Genomic DNA, 17,434 nt, shown 5'->3' with positions numbered 1-17,434 from the left:
AGCATGTCTAGTGGATATCAATGACTACCAGGAAAGCACTGAATGTCATCGTCAATGGACCGTTCACCAGACCACAGAAACTCCCCAACGACTGAAACGAGTCATAGTCTCATGGATAAAGCTAGAGAAACATGAGAAAGAAAGACAGACAAGTTTCATAATTTACTGTCGTCACTGGGGTTTGAACTGCCAAACTATGGAGTGGTAGCCATTGGCGCTAACCACTAAGCCACAGTGGTGACTTTCGACATTATTATTATGTGTGTCGTGCTCAACCAGATCAGTCTGGTTTGTAAAGTCTATTACAAATACCAGAAGCAAACCCTGCTTCAGAAGTACTTAGACCATCATGGCTGTCTAGAAAGAAGACATGACTTTATGAAGGATCTGAGTAGATCCCAGAAGCACTGTTTTCTGTAAGTGCTGCAGGTTGTGATGACCTGGAATAATGTCCAGCCACCGTGCAATATCTGCGTGCACTGTGCCCAAAGCTCCCAAGACCACCAGAACCACCAGTGTTCGACAATGCCACATGCGGCTTATCTCCACTCGCAAGTCACTGTACTTCGCCAACTTCTCAGCATGTTTCTTGCCAATGTTGCCATCAGCAGGACAGCTGATATCAATAAGAAGACAAGTGTTTATCTTCCTATTTCTGAGACAGATGTCTGGACGATTGGCTTTGATCTCTCTGGCAGTGGGGATGGTGGTATCCCATATCATAGTAATGTCATCCATCTCCACAAGCCTATCAGGATGATGCCGGTACCATCTGCTCTCCACTGGAACCCCAAAATGGCGACAAACATCCCAGTGAATGATGGAGGCCACCTGATTGTGTTGATCAGTGTAGTCCATCGATGCCAAAGCACTACAGCTTGCCACAATGTGGTCAACTGTTTCCAGGCCTACACTGCACATGCGGCAAGTAGGACTGACATTATGATGTAGAATCTTGCGCTCATAGTACCTGAGTCCGAAGAGCTTAGTATTGAGCAGCAACAATCAGTCCCTCAGTTGCAGCAGGAAGATTCGCTGCCTTGAGCCATTCGTAGGTCTCTTTCATGTCCACAGGTGGTTGCTCAGTGAGACAGCGATACTGCCTGTGCATAGGCTTCCCGCTCCAGGACCGCACACGAAGAGAACTGCAACACATGCGGTAATGTCTCGCATCTGTTTCGGGCGTTTGCTCGAAGCCACCTTCAACCGAGATGGATGCATTTCTGTGTAAGTTCTGCGACTTGTTGTCCGAAGCAAAACTCCTCTGCAGCTGTGCAGTAAAGCGACAAGCCATGCGCTTGATCAAGTGTGAAGATTTTCTGGAGTCACGCTCCCATATCATCTGCATGAAAGGATCAGAACTGTCAGCAAGGTAACAGTTCAGCCTCACAATACAAGATTGATATGTCGACTCAATCTGTTGTAACCCCCTACCCCCATCACTGCAAGGAGCGTACAGTCGGTCAACATCTGCAGCAGGATGGTGGACAACGTGCATAGAGAGGAGCTTTCTGGTCCGTTGATCGAGCTGCTGCAGGTCCGTGCACCCCAATGAGTGACGCCAAAACCGTAAGTGAGAACCGGTAGTGCAAACCCATTGATGGCTAGAATCTTGTTCCGACCATGCAACTCAGTCCGGAGACCCACCTTCACTCTGCGGAAGTACTCACGACGGAATCTCTCCCGCATCATGCTGTGCTGAATACCGCTACTCTCATCTACACCCAAACTACTTGTAGACTTGATCCGGTTCCAGACAGTTGATAGTGTTCGTTTTTCCTACCGTCACTCCAGAGTTGTGTCCAGATAACCTGCCGTTGACAAAGTGTGCAACAGCACATTTGTCCAGACCAAACTTCATCTGGATGTCATCAGAGAAGGTACGAACCGTGTGCAACAACCTATCCAACTGATCAGAGTTTCTGCCATACAGCTTCAGATCATCCATGTAAAGTAGATGACTGATCAGCTGACGTTTGGCAGTCTCACCATGCCCAGTGGTCATCCGGTAGCCGTAACCGGTTCTGTTCAGCTCCTTACTCAGAGGATTGAGAGCCATACAGATTATTTTTGTGTCGCAATGCCCCTCCATGATGGGCAAGTGGGGTCTTTACCCCCATCTGGGCGCCCACCAACCCGGCAGGTGAGCCCAGCAGGGTACATGTTTCTGTGTAGTCCACATGGCGATTAATGACTAGCCAATTCGATACAGATTGCAGGCATTACGGTGACCGCGAACATCGGGACAGCACGCCTAGTGGATATCAATGGCCACCAGGAAAGCACTGAACGTCATCGTCAACGGACCGTTCGTCAGACCACAGAAACTCCCCAACGACTGAAATGAGTCATAGTCTCATGGATAAAGCTAGAGAAACATGAGAGAGAAAGACAGACAAGTTTCATAATTTACTGTCGTCACTGGGGTTTGAACCCCCAAACCATGGAGTGGTAGCCATTGTCGCTAACCACTAAGCCACGGCGGTGATTATTATGTCGTGCTCAACCAGATCAGTCTGGTTTATTATTATTATTATTGTTATTATTATTATTATTAATAATCCGGATCGAGGGGTCAGCTTCTGCAACTGAGCTGCCTTGGTGGAAGTCTGCGCTCTCTCAAGTGCTGTGTGTTATTTACTTTTTGTGTAATTTGACAATCTTAAAAACAATTTTTGAAGTGATTTGGTGGTGAAAGACAAACATCAATATTATACCCTATTTATACCCTATTGTTATACATATTCATTACTGATATGCATTTGATTAGGTATACAATTGTGTTTATGGTTTCTTGTGTACAATAAATCTAGTGTTGATTTGTTTTACTGTTGGTATTCAGATTCTCTCATGCTTGAATGTTGTTGCAGGTTGATAAAGCATTTGAGTATATCAAAGAGCATGGAATCAACTTGGCTAGAGATGTTACTTTTGAAGTTGGCTAATGATTTTTGGTTGTTGGGTAGTTTGTCACATTTGCTTTTTTCTAGGTGAGTGTTGATGGCTCAAGACGTGGAATTTACTTGAGAGAATCTTGCAGTTTACAAAAACCAATTGTAGCTTCTGTGAAGGTTGAGCCCAAGTATAATGACGATGCAGGTAAGCAAAATGTTTTTCTTGGGTTTGTCTGTTATGTTTTGTTATTTGGAAACTACTAATTAAAGCACGTGTAGGTAAGAAATGAGGAATGTTACTGTATTTGTTTGTAATAGATTGAGGTAATTTTGTCTATCATTGGATGGGAGCATTATTACATTTGTAATGAGCGAGTGGAGTAATTCTCATTTCTGATCTAATGCTGGGTGTATTTGTTGTTGTGCTTATTACATAAAACCTGTAGTGACCTAACTTCCACAACGAATAACTTTAGTAAACTCTGCACAGTTTGTTGCTTTTATTGCACCTTACAGCTAGACTTTGGCACTGCAGTCACATTTTATATTTTGAATGCTTTTTTTAGGGCATCATAGCTCAGTTGATAGAATGTCAGGCTTGCATGAGTGGAAACATTTGGGACTTAGGGATACAATTTCTTTTTTTGTCTGTAGGTTATGGCATAATTTCCTTATGTGTACTGTATTTCCTTGTCTAAGCGCCGCTGCGTTTTATTCATTTCAGTTTGTTCTACACACAGCTCTCTTTTGAAGGCGGCCCTCTTTTGCTTATTAATTTGGAAGTGCTGCAAATTAATTTTTTCCTTTCCATTCTTTGCACTCTTCTCATTCATGCCATAGTATCTTTCTGCTTCTCGATTCCCTCTGCTTCTCTGCGTACGATACTACTTAAAGGAAGCAGTATAGCTTGGAAGTCTTTTTATACCTATGTAAGTTGCACGCGGTATCTCACAGCAGGAAACTTTCTGCAAGTGATCAGATGCAAGAAGCATGCTAGACAAGTGACTGCGTCTTGCGACAGCATTCTTTCAAAGGTGCAAGCGCTTATTCATTTAGTTTGTTTTACCCGTGGGGTTTTTTCAACGGTGGCACTTTTAACTTACCACGACAAAATATGGTAAGTTAAAAGTTTACAGTTGTATAGATAGCTAGAAAGATTTGCTAAAATATGCATGTTCTGAACTAGACAAGTTTGTAGCGTATTCCTAGAACAAATCTAAAGCTGTTCTATTAGAAAATATGCAAAAAGATCGTGCTTCTACTTTGAGTTTAAGACATGATTGCATTTCGTAAGTCATTGAACATTTTGGGTCAGGAAGCTGAAACACTTCTCAAGCATTGGATAATAAACAGGCTTGGATAATAGAGATAACAAGGCTATTGTCTGACAGCTGTCAGTGATCTTGCACAAAATCATTAATGTAATGTGTCATTCTAAGAATTTGAAGAAGTGAAAGCAAGCAGTTTCCGAATTCAGTTTAAGATTGTGCTGTTTATTGTAGTATTTTTTCTGGTATATACACATATTATATACACATATTAGTATGAGGTATTTTGTGTAGTTGCTGTAGTGCTGTTAGAAAGAGTCTTGATGTTTTCTGAAGTAAAACTTCAGAACTGTGTCATGTTGTATTAGCAGTTTGGTAGAACATAAGAAACAGTACTTTGTAAAAGACACAACACTGAGTGAGTAGCATACTCAAAGGGAGTACAAGAACTTCTGGAATGTGTGGCTATGTTTGTATGGTACTTACTTTTAAAAACAACTAAATGTTAGGAGCAGCCAGATGCTGGTCACGCCCCCAACTAACAGCTGGGCTCCTGTGCTCTACTCAGGAGAACTCTGGGCTTGCGCTAGCAATCTTCTGGAGCCGGGCCAGGTACTTACAGGAGTATCAGCTTGTGAAACCAACTGTGGTGTGAGCAAGTCTCACCTGGACCCCAGTGGCTGATGTCACGTTACAGCCAATGGTCGCTTAGTCCCCCAGTCAAGTCCCTCAGTCAAAAGCAATTGTGTGTGTAAGTTTCTTGCCCAAGGAAATTATGCCATATCTTGCCATCACTGTGATTAAACCTGCAAGCTTACAAGGTTCCGGATGTACACAGAGCAGTATTTACATTTTGGTTATACCTGAAAACTACAGATGGTGGATGGACAGCCAGTACAAACCACAATCACATATTGGAATGCACAATTAAACATATCCATTTTTAATGGCTAACACAAAAGCAAGTGTCCCTTGACTCACCAAAGTTATCATATGTCTTGAACCTCGCCTTTTAATAGTTATAGCGGTGTTATGGTATTTGTGATTAGTTGAAACAACAGTTGCTTAGTAGAATAGTTGTTTCAAGTAACAATTTTAGATAGAGTTTCAAGTAGCGCACTTGAAAAATGGCCTTTAAATTTGTGATACTTTGTGACAAGTCAATCTTTTCTTTAGAGGGCTCATAGCTGTGGCATCGAGGGTGAAAGGCAGCTTTAATTACTAGTTAATTAAGTTATTGCAAGAGGCATACTAACTATTATGTAACTCTACATTGAGGTTAGTTCTTTCATTTTGGTTGTTTCTTGTTATAGAGCGAGCAGATAGAATCAAGCTTCAATTGAAATTAAATGTAGCTTGTGATGCTAGTTGGGTATCAGCCCCCAGTCATCTGGTGCTTATGAACACTGGTAAGCTACGACACTTTGTGTTGAAATTTGTTCAGACTGAGTTGGCATAGAATATGTTGGAAATGGTGGTTTACGAAAACATCATTAAACTCTTTCTGGATTTAAGTTACAACCTATAGCTGTGGTTGCCAATATGTTGGTAAATTACATTAGTGATCAGCTATAAGTGAGACATGTTGATCAAACTCTAGAACGTGTACTGGTACACTGAATTCGTCCAACATCTGTATTTGGAGTTGTATTTATGAGTGTTCAAGCAAAGACGAGGGAAAAAAGTGCCAGTTTTTTGTATGGTTGAGATTTACATCATGATTGTGCTGTGCTAGAGTGTTTGGTGTTGTCTTTGTACAGCATGTTCTGGCCCTGTTTTACCTTTCAAATGCAATATGGTAACATAAAACTCTTTAGCCTTTAATTCATTCTTAACATACTTTAGTTACTGACTGAATGACATGTGGTGCTGTTGCAGCCAGGCAGTTTAGTGTTCGAGTTGATCCTCGTGGGTTGAATAGTGGCTATCACTTCAGTGAAGTAAGACAGTAAAATTTTCTTGTAATAGAATACTGTCTGTATAAATTCAGTATGCTTGTTGTAGGTGTGTGCATACAATGCAGATTTTCCCTCTCAAGGGCCATTGTTCAGAGTGCCGGTTACTGTTATTATACCAGAGAAGTAACAGGCTTTCATGCTTGAGTTGTTTTTATGATATTGCTGTAGTAACAGCTTGCTCATCTTCAGGATAGGTTTGGAAGCCGGCTATTGTCGTTCCGACAAGCTACAGTTTAAGCCTGGTCAAGTACACAGGATGTTTTTAGAAATTCCTCACGGTGCTACTTGGGCAGGTAGTTTGCTATTGTCTGTTTGTTGTGTTGTTTCTCTACATTTGGTACATTTGCGATTTGTCAGAAGTATCTTTGGTTGCTAAAGTTTCAACTGGTTCAGCAACATTTTTTGTTCATGCGATTCAACTTCAGAATGACTGTGATTATCGTAGTCATGAGTTTGACAAAAGAGCAGTTCTAAGTGATGGATCTCATTGGCTGCAACAGTTCAAAGTTCTGGTTGGTGATCTTAATTGATGTGTTATTTCTTTCTTCTCTTGTTACTGGATTACTATTTCATTGAAAATTTTTCATCTCATTTTATCAACCATTATTGAAATAGAGTTTCAATTTCTTAATGTTCTAATGCAGGACACATTTTAGAATTTAGAAATACTCTGATCTTGTAAAACTATCTCACTTTAAACTGATCTTAGTGCTGATTCTAAGTAGTTTGAACATCTGTGAGACCAAATTGCATGTTTGAGTTTTTTGTTTTTGTCAAAGAATGAGGCATTTGGATATGTTATGTCAATGTTTGTTTCCTTATTTGAAGCCTTGAAGTTTGTCTAACCACTTTAGCTTGTTTTATGTAAATGATGAGCTTCTTCTGAACCTAGTGTCAATGAATGCTATGAACACATTTTTGGCTGCACTCCCAAAATTTGTACAATACATTGCACTATGCATGCTGCCAAGAAATATCAGCTATAGTAGATGTGTAGTGTAATCACAATCTTTAAGCAATGTAGTCTGATACTGTTACCTTGTATAGTACACATACATGCACGTGCATGTCATTTATGCTTTGGCAGACCTTCAAATATATTGGTAGTTGGATAATTGCAGTTTGAATAATTGAGAGACTGCAGTTCAAAGCGGAGCGAACTTCAAATTGGTCAGTTTTGCAATTTCTTTTACTTAACACCAGCGATAACAAGGAGCGCATTCCCTGCATTCCAATTGTCCGGCCTAACGTTGGTCTACAGAGGCATTTCTGTAACCCTAGTGCATACACGCCTTGGGTTAATAACAGGCAAGCAATCTGAAGAATCAAATTAATAGTGATTCTAGAACGGATAATTTTATTCAGTTTGAACAGTGTTGCTTGTGTACAAACCTATATGTTGTAGTAGAAGCTTGACTACCTACATTATATTGGCTTCAAACTTTCAATTTATCTAAGAAGTGCAATTAATGGCTCAGTCGTTTTTTGAGTCTTCTCAGAGTCCTCTGGATCTTATCTCGTTTGTCGTGGTTTATAATGTGTACTGATTGACAGTTATGATCTTGAAAATGTTACGTAAGTTTCTGATGTGAACATGAGGTCTTAGGTCAGTTGTAATGAGCCACCTTTAAATTGCAAATATTTTTGACTTTGCATTTAAATGGCAAACTGATTGCCAGTTTATAAGGGTCCTAATGATGGTTGGTTATATTTTTTGCTTGTATTGTTTTGATGCAATCAATTTAATTGCGGTACTATTATGATATTAGTGCTGGTAGTGTTTTCACCAGAAAATATGAGCAGGGCACTATTTATATTAACTAAGAAATTAATTGATTTTTATTATGATTAGCACTATTCAGTTTGAACTAATCCTAGACACAAAATGGTTCATGCTTTCTTATACTAAATACAGGCTAGCCTTGGAAGTGAGTAATGAGCAGGAGTCATGCTAGGTTTGATGGCATAGACCCCCGTGTAGATTTGTAGTTATGCTACACAATTAAATTAAATAGTTCCATTTGGCAACTTTACTTACCTAATAGTTTACACAAGTATTTCTTGGTTTCACATTCCACTCATTGTATGTTAAAATGTCTTTGATATTTATATAACTTATTCTTTCCTTTCCTTTGTAGTACTAAAGCAGGACGTCCTAGTAGGATGAGTTGAGACTTGTAACATGTTACAGTAATCATCTATTTCACACCTCTTGTTAAATAGGTGATTACAAGACTAAACTAACTAGTTTAGTCTAGTAGAAATTAGTATTTATAATAGACTAAACTAACAAGACTTCAAGTCATCTTGTCTGGATTTCCTTCATGCGTATCACTTGCTCGTCCTCTCTTCTGCCCATGGTCGTGTACACATGGATAACAATGCTACAGCAACACATCCATGGCAAATTTTTGATGCCTATCAACACCAGTGATCATCCAACTAAATAAATCTAACGCCTCATGATCAACTGGACAGTTAATCATCTTGCCTTTTTATAGAATTATTACCATTAGCAAAAATAATTATGGTATAACCGGTTATTTCTGCGATTATGATATTTCTGTAATTATGCGAAGAAATCACAGAACGCACAAATAAAATTCGTCAATATTTAAGTCTATCCTCAGTTCCAAATACGTCACTGTTCCAACACATGTACATGTGTGTACTAGTCACTGTGTTTCCTGGTTGGAACGCAGAAAGTTAATTCAAAGTAATTAAAACTTGTCTAAATTCTCAAATCACAGTAATTTAACTCCGCAGAAATAAGCAGTTCTACGGTAGCTAGCCCGCCACTCGGAAAATTTTGATATTAACTACACACTATAGTTTTCTACTAGTCGTACAGACTGAATATTAGATTTGCAGCCGTGATGCACTTTTTCGGATAGGTAAATTTTGGTAATTTAGTAATTTTTAGTTTAACTAGGCTGTGGTTTGACTGTTTTACCCCAGGGGTGTGGCGGGGTTTGAATAGAGAGGCCCTTTTCAGTCAAATATGGTAATGTCACTTTCCAGGAAGCAGCTGGATCACAAACTAGTAACCAATGAATAGTATTGAAATGGTCCAGGAATGAAAAAGGCAACTGACAACCCACGACACTTCTCCACAACACTTCTGCCACAACAAAATGCAGAGTTGTCAACTCTCCCGCATTGCTCGGGAGACTCCCACATTTAGGACCCTTCTCCCACTTGTCCACATTTGACCCCAAATCTCTCGCTTGTTTTGTCGTCCTCAATATTCTGGTATTACTTTGAAGCCAGGGCATAGAAATTAGAAGTTACTAAGGTTACGAATCCAGTATCTCGTACACTTTAATTAATGAGCACGAGGGTAATAGGGTGCAAAGCTAAATAGTAAATCACGTTTGTTGAACCCATGTTCCCGTTAACTTGCACGTGTCAAGCTTCCCTTCTGTTCACATCGAAGATCTTTAATTTAGTTGATATTAATAAATGGGCGTTGCCTTAAATGGTCTCCTGCATTTCTGTGAATGAAATCCCTCAGTTTGGTTACCACAGATTGACAAGTTTGAAAATGGTAGTTATAAGTAAGTTGTTAGATTTGAGGTTGTAAAATAGAAGTTAGTACACAGAGAGAACCATGAAACTTTTTATTTGTACAAAGACCATGTTGTTAAAACCAGAGTGTCATTGAACCTGAGGTTGGTAAATTGGACGTTTACTGTAATGTGATTCTTCTTTTGCATCAAAGTGCTGAAACCATGATTATTGCTTATGTCTATGGTACTTATCTCATAGAGCATCTACCTGGATTTATATGCTGTAGTTGGATCAATTATTGAACTAACTGTATTTGGCTAAGGATTGCAATGTTTGATCAAACATTTGTGGATTTGTAGTAGTGATCATACATAGTAGTTTGATCGTATGTGTATTTATACTATGTGACAGATGCAATCAACAGAGGAGCTGCTTGTGATGAGATCACACACATGCAATAAACAAAGGAGCTGCTTGTGATGATATCACACTCCTAGCTACTATAGGGAACTTTATGCACTTTTCAGAAGGGCTTTTGGTTGGTTTCAGCTTTCTGGATTTGGGCATTACAGAAGCTCTGTTGTGTGATGCTATTGAGTTGTGGATATTCAAAAGCTTTACGTACTTTTGAGTCAAAGAAGTGGTTAAGTACATCTTCGTCCAGCACAAATCTATAACTTACAGTTGCTAAATGTGTTAGCTTGGATGTAACTCTAGCAACTGAATCATGAACGCCTACACCTCAAGCCTTGATTATGCGTTTTGGCAGCATACTAGCGTAGATACTGAGTGTAGTGTGACATGCACACACACACACACACACACACACACACACACACACACACACACACACACACACACACACACACACACACACACACACACACACAGATACCCACACAGAAAGAAAATTTAGTTTAAAATGATGTAGTCTTACTGTGACTACGTTTGGGGTGCTTTGAAATCATAGGGTTCTGAACTGTTGAAATGGGCTCAGTTGTGTTTTAATTGTGCTGTAAGGCCCTATGTCTCTTGAAACTGTCATTACTGTCAGCTAGTTTCACCTAGCATCTTTTGTGGTTAAAGTCTATTAAAGTGAGTCATAACTTAGTGGTTAGGTTTTGGACTTTAGTGTAATTAGAGTTCCTTTTTTTTGTTATGTTTAAGGGCATTTTATTAGAACAATACATATATCTATGGTAACTTGTCTCTGATCTATTAATTAAGGCAATCTGCAAAGTTAACGTTTGTATTTATCGTTTATTGTAAAGGGTGGAGTGACACTGGAGCTGTCAGTGGCTCAGTATTGGGCAAGTCTCGGAGATTCAGAAGTGACTCGAACCATCACAGTTCATGGAATAATGTCAAACCCATCAGAAATTACTTTTGTATGTATGTTACAGTTGAAATTGTGTATGCTACTGCTGCTCATTATAATTTTCAGCATAGTTCCAAGGCTTATACACGAGTAGATGTAACTGCCTCTTTCAGGCAAGAGGAAATTCAACCCTCTGGCTCTCTGAAGACTCACATTGAACCTCTCCGGTAAGTAGTCATTCAAGAATTCGCTAGCTTTTTGAGTCTGTCGGTGTTCTAAATTGTGGTTGTGAAGCTTAGTTTAATTAAGTGATGGATAATTATACCGGTGAAGTTGTCTTCTTGTCATTTTAATTTTAGCCAGATTTTTTGTTTGACTGTTGTGGGTGGTGAATGGACATTTAGATAGTAGTACAAAGAGACAGAGAAGGCAGAGCTAACGAATGTGGCTTTTTGTGTTATTACAGGGCACTTTCTTGTTTTTTTAGATCTCTGGATGTGCACTGTATATTGTACTACTAATGGGTGACTAGGCATTGTATGTTGGCATGCTAAACTGGACTTATTGAATGTTAATCATGCTGAACTGGATGCTAATTACTTACCATTGCAAAATATTTGCAGAATCAGTGAACGGTCTACGTACATAACATGTTACATGTCTGTAAGCATATGTTTTTGTATTTGCCAAAATACCGGCACGCATTGCCCATATGTTTGCTAGACCTTTCTTCTCTTTTTTTTCAAGAAATGGACAACACTTGAAATGCATAAAATAGGTTAATCTTGCCATACTTCATCATGCATAAAATGGATGGACGAAATTGCTGAGCATTGAGAGGCAAATTCTTACCACTTACTTGAGCATTGTTTTCTGGAATTTACGAAGGCACTTTGGATGCACAAGTTGCCAAACAAGTTTTTATGTGTACAGTATGGTTATAGAATTTGAGTGCTGTTTTGCTGGGCTATAACTTGTTAGTGCCAATGTTACGTCATGGTTTATTATGTGTCTGCAGTTTTTCTCTTGTCTAAAATGATTACTTCCAGGTAGCAAATGTAGATTTGTCCAGTCTAGTGTGTACTAGGTAGGCCTCATCATACAAAACTTGCTCATGCTAACAATGTCTTGTTTCAAACTGGAAACTTGCCAAATGATCTTTGCTGCTTTTTACTAACACCTATGACTCTGAAAACATACCTTTGAATATTGAGGCTCAGAACTACTTGATAACCTTGAATACTGGAAATGAATACATGTTCATAACCACAGTGTTTGTAAAACTGCAGCAAACTCTATTTTGTAATAAATAAATGCTCGTAAACTTTCCTCATGCGTCTTGAACATCATGTGCGTGGAAGTGACGTGGTGGCTCAATCAACATCCGGGTGCAAGTACTTCATTGTCAATGTCTTTTGTTGCAAAAGCGATTCGTTGACAGCTAGTGCATGCAGGACACTACCCTGCATGAGCTTAGAAAGCCATTTCTGTCCTACCCAAACAATGAAGACGATCATTCAGACAGTGTTGGATGTGCATCTTCACGAATATTTGTGCTACAAATTTAGTAAGCGATTTAACAATTTACAAAATTTACAAAATTAAATAGCTTACAAAATTTATTGATTAACAGTATTTTGTATGCAGCATGATGTAGTAAAACATATATTAGCTATCGCTATCCATACCACTTACCCATAAACCTGAAGTACATGCTGATGGGCAACTGCGTAAAGTTCATTATTTCGAAAGTGGTATGGCTATGGCTGTGCAGCCAATGCCCTTCCGGCACTGCTGCCTTCTGTAAATGTGAAGCTTTTGAAACGATGCTGTTTGCCTCACTGCTCCTGAAGTTTAGCTTTTCTGCTGTTGCTTGTGCTGAAATTGTTCAAGTAACTTACTACATTTTCAACAAGTTAATTAATGAAACTGGACTAGATATAGAAATGTAGGAAACACGAGATTCCTATAATATGTGATGAGACTCATTAATTAACTTGTTGAAATAGTCTAGTAAGTTGCTTACAATTTCAGCACAAGTAACTGCTGAGAAGCTAAACTTCAGCAGCAGTGAAAAGAACAAGAATATGGCAAACAGCATTGCACATTTACAGAAGGCAGGATTGTTCGAAGGACATTGGCTGCACATTGTGCACTATGTTGTTTTGTAATGAAATGCTTTGAACATGGAACACTTTTGTAGGTTGAACACCCCTGTCTAAATAGAAAGCACTTGTGGCTGCTGCTAGCCTTTATTCAGGTTTGGTATGCTTTTATCTAATTGAACGCCTGTAACTGTGAAGGCAGTTTTGGATCCCCTGCATTATTCAACTTTTGTAAGGGGAACAGTTTTTGCTGTCTGACATAACATAAATGTACCTTCTAGTCACTCCAGAATCCAACAAGTTTGTAAATCTTTTTAGGGGTCAAATCAATTGACATTAGACACTCTAGTTGTGACATAATCTGTAATAGTAGAGTAATGCAATTAGAACTGTCCAGGTGCAGTGGTTTTACAATGTGCATGTCAAGTTCTCTGTGGTCTTTTCTTTAGTACAAACTCAACAAAACATACGTCAACCCAACGCCAGATCCGAGTCCTGAACTCCAGTCAAACCAACTGCTGGAGCTCCCGGATGCCACATCATCTCCTTGTGTACAAAACTAAAGAAAAAGAGAACATTACCAATATATGTATGTATGTATGTATGTATGTATGTATATATATATATATATATATATATATATATATATATATATATATATATAACTGCTGTAGACTAAATGCAATAAGGAATGTCATTTTACAAAGTCCAGTCTCCATATCGTGTAGGAGGTGTACCCTTTGTTGTGCAAGGACTTCTTCTAGCAGAAAGACTGGGTGAAACTTTGTCATTCGGATATGTCACCAACAGAAGAATTGCTAGACAAATTGCTATCATACGCTTGATCTTGAGCCAACGTGTATATAGTTCTTCAGCCTTGGGACTGGGGATTAGATGACCTATATGAAGATTTCTCCAACCGAGTTGTCCACGTATAGTACTGTGTAGTACCTATTCCTCAACATACAGATGACCTTTACTTTTTTCCACCTTTGCTTATTTATATTATGCTCAAGCTAAACAAAAATGAGTCACGATCGGACTGCTAATGAGAGAAGCCATTTAACCTTCATAATGTTGTTCTTGAACTTTATCCACTGCTCTATGTAGTTTTCTATTGATCTTTGAAGCTTTACGTGGAGGTCTGACATCTCAAACCTTGATTCATCAATAATCTTGCAGGAGAGATGCTGGTAGTGCTGTGATTAGTATTTCTATAGACAGACAAAAGTCTGTTACAACTTTCTTCCAAATTCTGTCTTGCCTTCTCCATTCTCTTCTTGATTACTGACTTCAATGTTTGAAACTGCCCATTGCTTTGGGGATGGTACAGAGGGGTTAGGGTATGCAAGATGCACTGGTTTTTGCAGAAATTTTCAAAGTCACCAGATACAAATTGAGGACCATTGTCTGATACTGTGTGTTTTGGAATACAGAAACCTGCAAAGATGTGATAGAGTTGAGTATAGTTTGACTAGCTGAAGTTGATCCCATGAGCAATTGAATCACCTCCGGCCATTTTGAGAAGGCATCCACAACAACAAACCACATCTTGTTGAAAAATGGTTCCTGCCAATTTGATTTGAATCCTTATCCATGGACATTCGGGAAACTCCCATGGGCGGAGAGGTACTTCTGGTGGCATGTGACTGTGACTAGCACAAGCCTCACAACTATGGGCCATTGCTTCAATGTCTTTAACAATGTTTGGCCACCATATGAAACAATGACCTAGTTTTTTATTTGTTCTATACCAACATGAGATTTGTCTAGTTCCGTTAGAAGCTGGCACCTCACTTTGGTTAGAACTACAATTCAAGGCTCTTCTGCATGTTTTAGTATACATCCATTATATATGGACAACTGGTGCTGACATGCTGTGAAAGCTGAAAGTGTTTTGTTTTTGACTGCTGAAGGCCACCCTTTAATGTATTTCATAAAAAGGTGCAGAGTGTCATCATTCTTTGCAGACTTCTGAAGCTGATGATAGAGAATTGGCCTATTTTAATAATGATTTGACATTTCATAGCAGCAATATACCGTTCTGACTTGTCTTCATAGTCATTAATCTGATTAAACTCTTTATCTGGACCAATTGGAATATTACCATGTTCGGACGATCTTCTATACAGAAACAGACATACTCCTAAATTGTTTTCACTAGCATCACATGACACACCAAGAGGATGGGACATATCATACTTTGTGACAACTGGGAGAGACATAAGTTTGCTTCACTTCTTGAAAAGCAGACTCTTCTTTTGCCGACCAGTTCAAAGTTTAAGGGCTCCGTATATCTGGACATGTGTGGACAAGAATGACCAAATAGTTGACCATGCCTATATAAGAACGATCTCAATTCAGACTGATCTCTTGGTGCTCTCATCATCTGAATTGCATTGATTCTTTCTTCAGATACTCTTATTCCCTGCACTATCCACAATATGTCCCAAGTATTGAATGGACTGTTGGCAGAAAGAGCACTTCTTTTTATGTGCAACCCATTTTGTTGCAATCTTTGAAAAACAGCAGACAGATTTTCTATGTTGGCATTGTCATCTTTTCCAGTAACCAAAATATCATCCATGTCAACACAAATTTTTCAAACCTTTTAAGACTTTGGCCATGACTCTCTGGAAAATGGCAGGGGTCAACTGATGCCGAACAGTAGACGTCTCTACTTGAACAATCCAATATGCGTGCTAATTAATGATGAAATCTTTCTGACTCTCTTCATCAATTTTGTAATTGAGTGTAGGTGTCCTTCAAATAGATTTTGGAGAAAAGCTCTCTCCATGCTAGTAAGCTAAACAGCCCTGTTGGTATAGAAATTAGATATTGATCAGTGACTAGAAACAATTGAGTGGTTTGAAGTCACCACATATTCTGATAGCTTCAGTGACTTTAGGAATGTTCACTTTGGGGAAACGCATAATGAGCCATGTTGACCAGCTGTACAATGTCATTCTTAGTGTTTCACACCACTTTAGTCTCTCATTTGTGCTCTAAGATGTAATTTCGGTCTCTTGAACGGAAAAAAAAACTTTTAACTCAGTTTCAGGACATTCGCAAATTCCAATGGTGTACCTGCAACAACCCAATTTATCTTCAAACAAGACTGAAAACCTTTCTAACAATTTCTTTACTTGTGTCTCTCTTTTAGTCACTTCAGACAACATTGCACTAGATCTGCTTTCTACCGACTTGGGATAGTCAATAAACACAGTAGGAAGACCAAGTTTTTGGCCTAATCCACACCGAAGAGATTGCAACCCTGACCTTGTCTCACATTGAATTGGAACAAAATTTTGTTGCAATAGCAAACCTTGATTTTCGTCATGCTTTTTTGAAAGTCATAATTCTATTCGAAGCATTTCTTAATTTCTCTTGTTCGTTTATCAGTTCTGGTCTACCAATCCTATTCCATGTCACCTTGTCCAACAAAGAGACATGAGCTCTTGTATCCACAGAAAAAGTCACTAAACAATCATTTAGTTGAGCAAGCATCAACCAAAAGTTTTTCAATGTATTGTAAACTGTTTCGTGACAGTAAACACACGTGACAGACTCGACAGAATATCTAGGACATTCATTTTCTAATGAGGAATTGGCTACAGATGCTTCAGAGTCTGAGTGTTGTACTTTATGGACTTTCTTAGTTTTGTACTTTTGAACAAGTTGCTTGTCTTTCCTAAAAGAAAAACGAGATTCTGGTGCAATTTCCTGGTTTCTTATCTTCCTAGGACATTCCCATCGATAGTGTCCTTCTTTATTGCATTGAAAACATATCACTCTTTGTCTGGCGACTTAACAATGTCTTTTATAGCAAGGTGTTTTTTCCATTTGTCAACATCCTGACTTTCTGCTGGTGTTTTACATGTAGCAGCTACACTGTTTTTCGCGCTTTCCATAGTTCTAGCTATCAGAACCACTTTGTCACATGATTGGGTCAGCAAGTCTTCTCTCTCATATAGTTTATGCAACATTGCATTGTCTCAAATTCCCGCAGCAAGAATGTCTTTCATTCTATCCTTGTACTCAGTTATGGCAGAACCGCAATTCGTTGCAAGTTGTTTTAATGTATCAGCATATTCTTGCACTGTCTCATGTTCTTGTTGACTTCTACGATGTAAATGCACTCGTTTTACAATTGCATTGTGCTTCTGCCAAAAATGTTTGAACATTTTCAAGTAGCTGTTTAACCGACAAGTCTTCGACGCTCAGAAGTACAGAATTTCTAAGCGCATACATATTACCTCATCTAGACTCTTGACAAACAAACTCCTCTTTGTTCTTTCACTGATCGTATAGTTTTTTTGCCTGTTTCGAACTCATGTTCACAGCGCCAGTTGTAGCCTTTTTTAGTGCAAACTCAAGAAAC

General features: G+C 38.9%; 1 protein-coding gene across 6 annotated transcripts in view; it reads left to right on the top strand.

The window, feature by feature from the left end:
* The window catches only part of LOC134196943 (tripeptidyl-peptidase 2-like), a 36,857-nt gene that overhangs the window by 15,949 nt on the left and 3,474 nt on the right, over positions 1–17,434 (top strand). For all 6 annotated transcript variants that reach the window (XR_009972580.1, XR_009972581.1, XM_062666170.1 and 3 more), the window contains 9 exons: positions 2,871–2,936; positions 2,991–3,099; positions 5,476–5,571; positions 6,041–6,102; positions 6,167–6,243; positions 6,310–6,413; positions 6,478–6,632; positions 10,902–11,018; positions 11,075–11,175. Coding sequence is in view for 4 of the 6 variants with exons in the window: in XM_062666170.1 (XP_062522154.1) it covers positions 2,871–2,936; positions 2,991–3,099; positions 5,476–5,571; positions 6,041–6,102; positions 6,167–6,243; positions 6,310–6,413; positions 6,478–6,632; positions 10,902–11,018; positions 11,075–11,175 (887 nt within the window). In the remaining 2 variants the exon portion in view is untranslated. The remainder of the gene's footprint in view (positions 1–2,870; positions 2,937–2,990; positions 3,100–5,475; positions 5,572–6,040; positions 6,103–6,166; positions 6,244–6,309; positions 6,414–6,477; positions 6,633–10,901; positions 11,019–11,074; positions 11,176–17,434) is intronic.

The sequence above is a fragment of the Corticium candelabrum genome, chromosome 21 (genome assembly GCF_963422355.1).
Source record: "Corticium candelabrum chromosome 21, ooCorCand1.1, whole genome shotgun sequence".
NCBI classification, from domain to species: domain Eukaryota; kingdom Metazoa; phylum Porifera; class Homoscleromorpha; order Homosclerophorida; family Plakinidae; genus Corticium; species Corticium candelabrum.
Note: the sequence above shows the minus strand (reverse complement) of the source record. Positions and strands in the feature narration are given on the sequence as shown.